This window comes from Phalacrocorax carbo, chromosome 7 (genome assembly GCF_963921805.1).
Source record: "Phalacrocorax carbo chromosome 7, bPhaCar2.1, whole genome shotgun sequence".
NCBI classification, from domain to species: Eukaryota; Metazoa; Chordata; class Aves; order Suliformes; family Phalacrocoracidae; genus Phalacrocorax; species Phalacrocorax carbo.
In genome coordinates, this window is record NC_087519.1 from 5,173,902 (window position 1) to 5,186,346 (window position 12,445).

Consider the following 12,445-nt stretch of genomic DNA (forward strand, 5'->3'; position numbering starts at 1 on the left):
GCTGTGTTAATGGCAAGTTGATCAGAAGTTTTCCCTAATGCCTCAATATTTAATCTGTGGCATTATTTCATCCTTTAGATGGTCAGTATTACCTTAGAATATAAGCATATTATGTACCAGGAAGTTAGTGTAACTGAGAAGGTACTAGATGTTCTGTTCGGTGAGGAGAAAACATGATTGTGCTTATTAAGTTGCTTTGGCCTAACAATGGCAGGATGTAGCCTTGTGAGCAACATCTCATGAACAGTGTCTATTAGCATGGCCAATAGTTTTCTTTGTGCTAAACTTCAGTCTTACATGCTGTTCTTTTGCAAAAATTAATTTACTGGTAAATTTTTGTCAGTAAATTATTGAAGTTTTTAATAATAATCTTTAATTTCTCTCCCTTACATGGCTTCTTTGCTTGATGGTGTTACACACTACACTGGGGAAGGCCACTGGAGAGCTATGAAGATGATCAGGGGACTGGAGCATCTCCCTGATGAGGAAAGGCTGAGACACCTGGGTTTGTTCGGCCTGGAGAAGAGAAGACTGAGGGGGGATCTTATCAATGCTTATAAATATCTGAAGGGCAGGTGTCAAGAGGATGGAGTCAGAGTCTTTTCAGTGGTGCCCAATGACAGGCCAAGGGGTGATGGGCACAAATTGCAACACGGGAAGTTCTACTTAAATATGAGGAAAAACTTCTTTACTTTGAGGGTGACAGAGCAGTGGAACAGGCTGCCCAGAGAGGGTGTGGAGTCGTCTTCTCTGTAAATATTCAAAGCCTGCCTGGACGTGGTCCTGTGCCCCCTGCTCTGGGTGTGCCTGCTCAAGCAGGGGAGTTGGACAAGATGATCTCCAGAGGTCCCTTCCTACCATTCTGTCCTTTTGTGAAAACTGCCACTGCTAAGTACTGGCTGGGATTTTATAATGTGACTCAAATTGCCAGTATTGCAATGCCATTTTCTCTCCCATTTTGTCACATACAAACATACTATGAAAACCATTTACAGAGTAGCTTCTCTTCAGCATTCTCACTACATAGCTTTGCTGTCAAGCGTCAGGATGTAAGCTGGTTGTCTGCAAAGGGCAGGAAAACAGTGTTTAAAGCATTTTAAGCAGTGCTAGGTGGTGGTGAATTATCAGTTGTAGTTTCTTACCCTTTTGCTGAGGAATCAGATACTGATCACTGCCAGAGGGAAGATGGTGGGACCATGGGTGAATAGTCTGACTTGGTACTACAAATCCCATTTTGCTCCTACTTTTACATGGAAATGTATCATTTCCAATATGGTACTTTTATGATTCCTAGATTCTGAATCTTAATATAGACAGTTCTTGCAATGGCCCTTGTAAGACTCTTCGTTGTCTTAGCCGTTTACTTTGCACTGAACTATCAGTGCAGTTATTTCACATTAAACTTGGGTCACACGAGCTGCCATGTGAGAGGAAACCATGGTTAAAAAGTGGAGGATTCAGAACTAAGATTCCAACTATAGCAGTGTGGTAGAAGATTTTGTCCTCAGTTTGGGCCTTACAAAAGTTGCAGGTGTAGGTTGTTGATTGAAAGCCCCTTAACAAGCTGGAGAGGTGGGCCTGTGAGAACCTCAGGAGGTTCAACAAGGCCAATTGCAAAGTCCTGCACCTGGGTTAGGGCAACCCCTGGTATCAATACAGGCTGGGGGATGAACAGATTGAGAGCAGCCCTGCAGAGAAGGATTTGGGGATACTGGTGAACAAAAGGCTGGACATGAGTCAACAATGTGTGTTTGCAGCCCAGAAGGCCAACCGTATCCTGGGCTGCATCAAAAGCAGCGTGGCCAGCAGGTCAAGGGAGGGGATTCTGCCTCTCTACTCCGCTCTGGTGAGACCCCACCTGGGATACGGCATCCAGCTCTGGAGCCCTCAGCACAAGAAGGACATGGACCTGTTGGAGCAGGTCCAGAGGAGGCCACAAAAATGATCCAAGGGCTGGAGAACCTCTCCTATGAAGAAAGGCTGACAGGGAGACCTTATTGCAGCCTTCCAGTACTTAAAGGGGGACTATAGGAAAGATGGGGGCAACCTCTTTAGCAAGGCCTGTTGTGAGAGGACAAGGGGTAATGGTTTTAAACTAAAGGGGGGTGGATTTAGACTGGATATTAGGAAAAAAATTTTTACAGTGAGCGTGGTGAAACACTGGAGCAGGTTGCCCAGAGAGGTGGTAGATGCCCCATCCCTGGAAACATTCAAGGTGAGGTTGGACGGGTCTCTGAGCAACCTGATCTAGTTGAAGATGTCACTGCTTGCTGCAGGGAGGTTGGACTAGATGACCTCTAAAGGTCCCTTCCGACCCAAACCATTCTATGATTCTAAATTGAAATTACTTCTTTCCTATGATAGAAGACTGGCAAAATACTGTTTGGACTGCTAACCTATTGCTTGTGACATTCTTTATCTTGAACTGGTGATGAGCCACCAATCAGTCTGGTTTGTTTTGTCAGAAAGAGGTTGCTTCGTTCCTCATGAGCACCAAATTGGACTTTGCATTTAGGTAACAGGCATCAGATATATGTAATTTTTGCTTGCATGCAATTAACAAATACCTCCCATGAATACCCTTCAGCATTGAGTCACATGGATTAAAAGTTATGTTGTGTAAAAGGTGATGGTTACTATTTTGGGAACTCTTATACAGGTAAATATTTTAATATATTTTGACATTATTTCATTGTTGTAAAAGTGCTTAGTTGAAGTTACTCAAGAAAAAGAAAGAGAAAACTAATGATATACAACAGATCATGGACTGACCCATAAAGGGATAGTCTTCCACTAAACAGTATAAGTTTTAGAATTCTGTTCCTGCTATATTTTTGGACAGTACTAAAACTCAGGCTGTGTTTTGAAGAAGTTTTTTTGCTTTTCCAGCTTTAAAGCCATTTACTTACACCTAGAATAATTTGAGACTGTGCTTGTTGAATTCAAAGGGGACAAATGTGATTTATTCAAAGGAGACAAATGTGATCTGATGCTGTCGTGGTTCTACTTTATAAAATTGCCTGTCAAGAGGTAAATAACATATAGATAGGTTTTTACCAGCCTTGCTGTTTTATACTAGGATTATAGAAAAGGCTCTAATGGGAACAATAAGGGCCCAGCCACACCAAGCACCTGCTGGGGAAACTGAGATTTTGAAACTCATGTTTCATAGTTCATTTAAAGAGTAAAAATATCATGTGTTTTATTTTAACTACAGGTTGCCTTTACTTGGTAGATACGTTAGCAGAAGATCCAGAGGTTCTGCAAGGAGATGCTGAAACATACTATGAAAAACTCTTGATGAAATCATCGTCTGCTCCTGATGTTTTTTCGATCCCTGGAGGAGAAGAGGTAGTAGGCTGGTGTTTTTCATACTGCATGTTAGATACTTGCAAACTAGTTTGTTGGTTGTGCTCATTGTCTATGAATAGGGGTAAATGGGCGTGCCAGACTACAAATCTCTTAAAATCAGCAAACTCTGCATTATTTCAAATAGTTTGCATGCTGCAAATGAGAGATAAGCTTAAACTACGAGTCTAAAACCCTCTGAGTGTGGATGAGGGTTTGGAGCACTTAGCTGAACTTTGTATCTTGACCTGCCTCCTTATAGGACTGAATCAAAAGTGAATTTGATAGATGTTTATACCATGGTGCAGCTCTGTATTCTGCCTCTACCGTGCAGTTTACACAGGTATTGTGAAATAGTCTTTTGTTCCCATTCTTTCCCATACTTGTATTGATAATTTTGAATACGGGTTCTCCTACAGGGATTCTGATCAGATGTGATTGATAGATGGTATAAATACTGCAGGTGCCAATGCTTTAGGGTCCATTCCTGAGCCACCTGAGGGGGAATGCATTGGAGGTGACTGAGCAGGCCTATTAAGAATTCTGACTTCAATCAACCTATGAAACTTTTCATTCTGGGCATTTTCTAGATCATAAAAGGTGTGCAGGGCTAACTGTTATTGTATTATCAAACCAGTAAGTGGATTAGTTGAAATAAATGTTTAGAATACGGTGGCTTTTCTATAATTTAGGAAAATAATATGCAGTAGTTTCCAGAAAAACGCTTTTTCAGGTGGATAGCTTCATCTTTGAGCCGTGAATGTGACTGGCTTTAACTACTCTTGTAATGCCCTCTAGTGGACCATGTAGGGTTAAATACAAACAAACCTGAAAATGCAAAGATCCCCCAGTTTCAGGCTTCTGTGCCCATACTTCGGCCTTTCATGCGTGGTTGTACTTTTAGACGCTCATTTGCTGTTCCATTACAAGGGGGGGTAAATTAAAATCCCAAGCAGTGCTGTGTGTATTGCTGCAATAGCTAGGCACAATGAGATCAGTTAAAGGTGGACTCCTGGCTTTTGATTCAGAACTGTCTTGATTTTGTGGCTTGTCATCAGACCTTAAATATATCATGTGACTGATTTGAGTCTCATAGCAACACATTTCTCTTTGCATTCATTTAATTCAGGTCTAATCTAATCTGCAGTCAGACAGCTAGTCAAGGGCATAAGTAATGGTAATGTTCTTGCTGTATTGTTTTTTTCCTTATACTCTTGTAATAAATAGTTCAAGGAATGTTGATAATTTGTAATTAAAAATAAATTAACTGTAATAGGGTAAAGCTCCCGTCTCTATTGTCTACCTACAACCTGAAGGATGAGGATTTTTGTGTTTAAATAATGGCTGCAGTTACCAGGCTTTTTTTTTTTTTCCCCTCCCTGTATCTGAATTAAAGCTGGTTTCAAGTGGCAGGACCGGCAGCCATGAATAATTATTTAGCAAGTGTTAAGTGGCTGTCAGCCCACTTGCTCGGGTCACAGAACTTCTTTTTGGTATGGCATGGTCTTTGGTCAAGCATTCAGTACACAAATAGCAAGGATTATTGCAACTGAGGATGGAAGCCATTGGCAGCCTTCACACACAGAAAGCTATGCTTGGCTCATGCTGATGTTGTTAGCACCTGTGAAAGTGCACATTACCTTATAAAACAAAATAACAGTCATAGCAGTATTGGTAATAGTACTGGCCTTTTCATTATAGTAATGCTCCCAGGTGCCATAATGACATCGATCCTGTTATATTTGAAGCATGCAAAGAACGACTGAATCCCCAGAACATACTGAGATTTTGGGAAGCTCATGAATATGGATTTCAGGCAGTTTTCAGTTTTTTTCCTGGAGTCCAGTGTTTGCACAGATGATACCAGGATTCTGGTGCTCATAAACTAGTGAACACTGCTTTCAACTTAGAGTTATCTTGAACAATCCATATTCATACTACTCTTCCATGCACCAAGAAATATTAAATGTATCACGTGACTGATTTGAGTTTCATAGCAAACTGACAAATGGGTGCAATTAGAGAGAGAGGCACACCCACACATACACAATGGACCAGATTTTTGAAAGTACAGTACATACTGTGCTAAATTATGCACTCTTTTTGCCTGTACCTAAACTTACATTAGAGCATTTGCAATATTCATATGGAAATCGTCATCTCTATGCATGTAGAGCTGTTTGAGCACAGTGATTTTGTGTTTATGTGTCACATCATTTAGAAGTTTAGTCTAAGACTGAGGGCTTGTGAGCTGCATTTTGATTTTAGCTTTGCCTTCAACATAACCACCTTGTGCCAATTATCTACCCTCCCTGTGCCTCACAGATAAACTGCCCAGTCACTGCCCTAATGCTTTGATACTCCCTGTACCCTGAGGCTTAATTCATTGTTTGCAAAATACCACAGGTACTCAGCTGGATGATGCTGTAAGAAGTGCAACTTGTATTTGTTTTTGTTTGCTGTTGTATTTGTTTTTATTTGCTGTGTCTGGTCTTTCATAACACCATTTGTCTGCATGTAACTGTGTTCAAAGCCAGGTTATGTACTAATAGTAAGTCAGCATTAAGGTCTCCACTAACTTTGGTATCTTGATTTCTTTTAAAGTAACATTACTTACTCATAATACTACAATATTATGTACGTTTCAGCACCTTGAAGTTCAGGATTGAGGGAGTATTGTGCCGGGCTTATACCATGCATGTTAGTAGAACATATCATAGGTGCATCTAATACATGAAATACTACTCGTGAGCTTTGCAGTACAAACAGCTACAGGGCCTGTTTGTTTTTTAGGTTAAACTTGAAGATTCCTGTGTGTGTTTTGTCCCTCTCTACCGAAATAATTCTACTTGCAAAATGTTGCTGTTAACTGATCCAAAGGATAAAGAGACAGGTTAGAATTTGTCAAAATACTTTGAAATTTGAGTAGTTGTACTTTACTTTTAAGATGGCCTGTTTGTTTATGTATTTAAATATTTTGGGGTTTGTTTTGAATATGAAGTGGATTCACTTTACCTGTCAGGGAACTGTGTCAGTGGGCTGCTGATTAGAAGGGAGGATTGACAATCAGGGCTTTTAAATTCATATGCAAAGCTCTGGTGGTAGCTGAAAAATCACCTTGGGTAAATCTGTTCCTCTTTCTGAGTTTGTTCAATGGGGTAATATTTTTCTAATTTTTGATGATGTGAAATTTAATGCATTATAGTTTGGGTAGAATTCAGAAATCCTTAAACAAGAGCAAATATATATATGTGAAATTATATGAGGTCTTACTGATTCTTATTCATATTATTTTTACTTTATGATATCTTCTTTAGTCCTAGGTTTAATTGCCTCCTATTTCCAGTACTGGTGTGTGAGGGGTAAATTTGGAGTGAGACCATGCTCAGAAATGGAGTTACATCCATTTTATTCTTTAAATAAAGATATTCTTTAAACTCTAGCAGCTTTGCCTTGCTTACTGCTAGTAGTGCTGGTGTTTTCCTATTACAGCCATGTGTCAACCTGACAGGGTTATGCTACAGTTGTGTCACAGACATTAGAAGTCAGCATGTGCTTACCGGTGTTTCTGTTTCATGAGTCACTGCTTCGAGTATCAACAGGTTATTAAGATTTGATCAATAATTGTATCTAAGTTTTATCTCCCTGCTATCAGGTCTCAGTATCTTCAGACATGGCCTGATTTCTTCCTACTTACTGTCTTAGGCAAGTGTCTTTGGCTGTGGAATGTGAAAAAATGCAAATGTAGAATAAGTAACAACTCTTGAAACCACTGCTGTTAACGGGAAACTTGGCTCCAAGTTGCATAGTACCGAAAGCCCAGGTTGCAACCCACCTAGATTAAATGAGGAGTGTTGGAGCTGCTGTGAAGCAATGGGCTATAGAATTTTTGGAATATCTATAACAGAGACATGAACCTATGCATTGACCCATTGTGTACCTTAGGGAATACAGAATACATGAAACCTCTTAAACTTTCAGCTTCCAAATGTGGCAGCAAACTAATGATATCTGTCATTAAAAACATTTTTTTGAAAGGATAAGCTATAAATTACACCTGAAAGGCTTTAATAGCCAGTATGCTTAATATTACAACAAAGGCAAGGCAAAGAAGTTTAGCACTCCATGTTCAGTTTTAAAGTGTGTAATGATCTTAAACTCCTAGAACAGGTACTGTTAGTGTAACTAAGTGTTCATTGTTCAGTCCAAACCCTGTAATCTGGAGATTTCTTCATGAGAACAAAAATCAAAATCATCTGTGGTTAGTGGTGAACTCTGCAAAGTTTTCCAGCTCCTTTTATATACGATTTCAATTGGAGGTTTGCTAATGGGTTGTGATTCACATAGTTGAAGGTAGGAGACCTCGTTACAAGTGTACTCAAAAGACTTTCTGGTCCCTCTAAAACTGTTGATATAGAATTACTTTCCTGACATTAATTTAAATATTCCATTAACATTTTTCTGAAGAGAGATAGGCACTCACTGGTGTGATAAAGGAGAGAAGCGTCTACACTGGAGGCCAAACTTGCTCTGTGGGTGCAGTTGTGCATACCTACTGACACATGTTCACAGGAATGTAGTTGAAAACAGTGTTAAGTTAGTTTAGGCTGCACAAGAGGAATGGGTTCTGTAACAACTACAGTGCAAAAATAAGGAATTATTAAATAAATGCAGGGAAAGCAGTGCATTTAGCACAAATCTTCAGTTAAATGATCTAATAGTATTAGGAACAACAAGTATTAATGAGATACATGTACACAAGGAAAAAATGATTTCCCACAGGAACAAGTCAAACAAGTCCACATTGGAGCCTAAATTATATGATAGCTATCTACATTAAAAGCTTAAACCTCTCAGAATAAACACCTTATTATGTTATAAACAACAGACTGACTGACTACTGTGACCTCCTTGCAAAACTGTAGCTTGAGTCACCAGCCCATAGTCACAGAAACAGCCTCAGAGATCAGTAAGTCTAGTTAAGTAAGGTCTACATCATCTGGCTTTTTAGATTTCCTTTTAAAAGTATGATTTAAAGGATTTTACTGGAAGTTCTTTGTTTCTGGATTTTATATGCTATAAACATGTGACCAGCCTTCCTACACACATCAGATTTGACTGACGTGATATTTTTCTTTAGATGAGTTTTAATAAATTTTCATTAGCTCTCTAAAGTCTGCTGGGATGTGTGTGTATGTGTTGCACACCTATACATATGGGTATATACATTTGAAGTATTTTGTCCAAATATTTTTCCCACAGTTCAACAGATTTGGAATTGACTCTTAGGGCAGCAGACTGTGTTAATGTGGCAAGTCCATCTGGATTTGCTTACCTATGTGGCCTTGTGTTGTGACTAGTGAACAGATCAAATTGTTTCAAAACCAATTCCTTCTGAGGAAGGCAATATTTAACTCAGTCGTCATTACTTAAGGATGTGGGCAGAAAGTTAAAACACTAAACTAAGCATGATTTTTTTTTTTCTCCCTTGAGCTTTACACTTTTCTTGTGAACTTGAGTTTCATCCAGATGGGAGAAGCAAACAATCTTGCTGTAGTTGTCCTCTTCTCTTTCTCATGTGCTGCCCAGTGCATCTGCATTTTAGTTTTACTTCACACCAGAAGTGCTCTTAGAAACAAATTTCCTGGTTGTCCCCACATACTGTGCTTCAGTTCATATCAAGGAGCAGTTTCAGGGTGAGTGAACTGGATTACTTTTGGCTGAAATGAAATTAGAGGATGCACTCCAGAAGCACGCTGATGTGCTTCAACCTCTAATGGGCACATTAGAGGTTTAGTTAGCCTGAATACATTTAGTATTCAGCACCAGGCTAGAATTTGTGAACATCAGGTTCTCTGCACCAAATGTTTCGCTCTGTGCCTTCAGTTTTGTTAGCGTTAGTCTTGCAAATATGGCCCACTGATTTTTCCACTTGTAATTCATTTGGACATTTCTGAAGTCTGTTGGGAGAAGGCAGCCAAGGGTGTCCCGGGATATGCCTGGGGTAGAGGTGCTTTACTGAGAAGCAATTGGAAACAGAGTAGAAGATGCAGCTAATAAGTGTGTAGGGCATGTTTAGTTGTGTACTTCTCAGGTCCTGGTGTGGATAGTGAATCAGGAAGAATTAGAATCTTCATTGCTTGTTTCTGCTGCAGCTCACACGATGCTCTGAGAAAATATTGCTCTGGAGAGCCCCAACCTTCCACTGCTCAAGTGGTTCTCCTTATTGGTGACTGCCAAAACCCTGGATAGAGCATTTTCAATTTAGTTCCCTTCCCCAGCTCTATCCCTGACACCATCAGTTCCTTCAGCTTCATTCCAACACCTCCACCTTTGCTCCTGATGGCTCCCCAGCATCCCTCACCCCTAAAATGAACTCTGTACAAAGCCTTGACAATTGCTGGGCTTAACCACATGCCTGGGCAGTACCCTAATCTCAGTGAGAAAGCTGTTATACCTTGTATGTCTTATGTTCATACGTGACGGGATTTCATCTTTCAGCTTAATTTGTGTTTACATCTATAATGGTGAAGTATTGCATAGATAAAATGATGTATATAATACTTACAGAATAATATCCACTGTAATATACTTATTTTACCACAGTTCCCAAAGAAAATGTTGTCAGTCTAATAATTTATTTTTGAAATTCTAACAGTTTAGACTCTGGAAAAATACTGAATTTAGCAGCCTAGCTACAAGTTTGCCTGTGAAGAGCTTTAAAGTTTGATGGCATTTAATTCTTGAACATGGGTTAAAGGAGGGGTTGATTCCAACACAGGTTTATGTCTGATTATCTTGATAAGATGGGTTGTCCAGAAGGGATGGGTAGCTTGTGGTCTGAAATGACCTGCATTTTTCAAAGAGAAAATGGATATGGTAGCTTTTCCACAGGACTTGGTCTTGGTTGGGAGCATTTTTAATTTATTTTTGTTGGGCTAAGTGTTCCGTTCTGTTAGTATATCTGTGCAGATATTTTTATGAGAATGTAAATTGTGTTGTAAGGGCTTACAGAGCATAGCATGGGTGATTAACATCTTTATAACACTAAATAAACACACCTTATTGTGGCATTTTCTGTATGCCGTATATAATAATTTACAATAACTGTTAGATGCCATGGAACATTTATCACAAGACATTTGCAACAAATCACTGAGTAAAACTGGAATTGTAGAAGGAAATGTAAGTGGTTGCAGGAAAGATATCCATCTTAGATACTTGAATGGCTGCCATTACTGCAGCATCTGCGTGCCTCTGAAGCTTTAATGTATTTATTTCAATAAAACTCTTAGGAGAAAATGATCTTATTCCATTTTAAAGATAGGGAACTGGGGGAAACAGCTATTCAGGGTATGTCAACATTGCAGAACACAGTTTAATGTAGGATCTCTGAGCTTCCTCCATTGTCAGAGCTGGTCTAGGCTCGGTTGCATGGAACTACTTGTTGAGGTAATTTACCATTCTCCTTCCAAGGTGGAAATCTGGCAAAAGCAGTCTCTGTAAGCGTGCCATCAATAAAAAATTAAGGCAAAGATGACTTTATCTAAGGTAAAGAATGGGTACATTCTATATTTGTTAAACAAACTCAAATTACATCTCATATATAGCATTGCCTTTAATTCAGTTCGTGACTGTGGGATGCATCTCAGCAATTCAGATGAAGGCTGGGGAAAAAGAAGTACCAAGCTGGATGTTGCTTTAATTTTTCTGCTTTACTCTATGTGTAGAGTCCTGATGTGCACATTTCATTCAAATAGTTGCACACCAGTGTGGGAACATTTGGCCAGCATAGCCTAGAAAGTAAAAATATAATCCAGACCTGGGCTGGGAAGGGATCCATGTTTGCCTAGAAAAGGAGACATTTCATAATCACAATTGCATTATGCTTAGTGCCTAATTCAACTCAGTGTTTTGCAGTACTGTATTCCAAATACCCGTAGTGGTATGGAATTGTGTGCTTCACAGGCTCTCAGCTTCTTGCAGCACTCTGAATATGTTTGTCTGACTGCGAGTAAATGAAGTACTGTGGTTTAGCAAGCTAGTGCTTACAGGGCAAGCCACTCAACTGAGCATGTAGATACTCCATTGTGAACTGAAACGTATTGGACTTAATCCATTTCACCTAGTCTTGCAATTACAAGATCACTGTAATCATGTACATCGTGATTCACAGGGTTCAGGTGATGTGTGTAACTTACTGTTGGCGTTACCTTGATCTCTTATGATCAGGTGCACATAACTGAATATCTTGGAAAGATCAAGGCTGGGAAAGGAGAGTGAAGGAACATGTGGTCTTACAAAACATGTTTGCAGTTGAAATCGTGTTCTTCAAAGTTGATTATGAAATGAAAATGAGAATATAGGGAAACAGGGATGGATTTAACTGCCGACCAGATGTTGACTTGAAAGATTATAACAAAAAGCAAAGTACATATGTTTGTGTGAAATCTGGAGAAATGTTTTTCCTTCAAGGAAGGCATCCATATAGATAAGGTTGCTCAAGTAATGTGATGTGACAGTTGCTATGTCAACTAGTGTTCCCTTCCACACATTTAAATTATTGAATAGCACAGTAAATGTTCCATAAAATTAGCTCCTTAGAACATGGTTACATATCTTCTATTTTCCTCAAAGATATTAAAAACTTTTCTGACCTTTGCTAAGTGTGTGTATGTGTCTGAACTATGTGCCAAACCTCTGTGCAGCTCCCATTAAAGTCAGCATTTGGCCCATTATGCCCCCTTTGTCTGACTCAGCTCCCTTTGTAGCTGCGTGTTTCATGGATGTGTAATGGAGCAGTGGCTGCTTGCATTTGAAAGCTGAGTGAAGGGATTGAGGGAACAGATTGAATCCATCACAGAAAGAGTATGAAACTCCCATGCAAGTAAGCACATAATGTTTAATGAATTGAATCTGGTGCTATAAACAGGCATCTGCCCTTGCGTGCAATACTTTCTTCATTGTTAACCCAGTACACAAAGTGTAATGCTTTTTGGCACATGCTTTAATAATTTATTTGAAATATAAGTTAGCTAAGTGGAATCTCCAGCCTTAAAACCAGTGGGAGCTGGTAGAGGCTGAAGCAAAAAGGGAA

The 12,445-nt window shown here is 39.4% G+C and overlaps 1 protein-coding gene across 1 annotated transcript in view; it reads left to right on the forward strand.

Annotated features, from left to right (window-relative positions):
• FAM169B (Protein) overlaps positions 1 to 12,445 on the forward strand; it is a 41,295-nt gene that overhangs the window by 10,866 nt on the left and 17,984 nt on the right. Inside the window, exons 2-3 of the mRNA XM_064456158.1 lie at positions 3,218 to 3,351; positions 6,142 to 6,241. Coding sequence (XP_064312228.1) covers positions 3,218 to 3,351; positions 6,142 to 6,241 — 234 coding nt within the window. The remainder of the gene's footprint in view (positions 1 to 3,217; positions 3,352 to 6,141; positions 6,242 to 12,445) is intronic.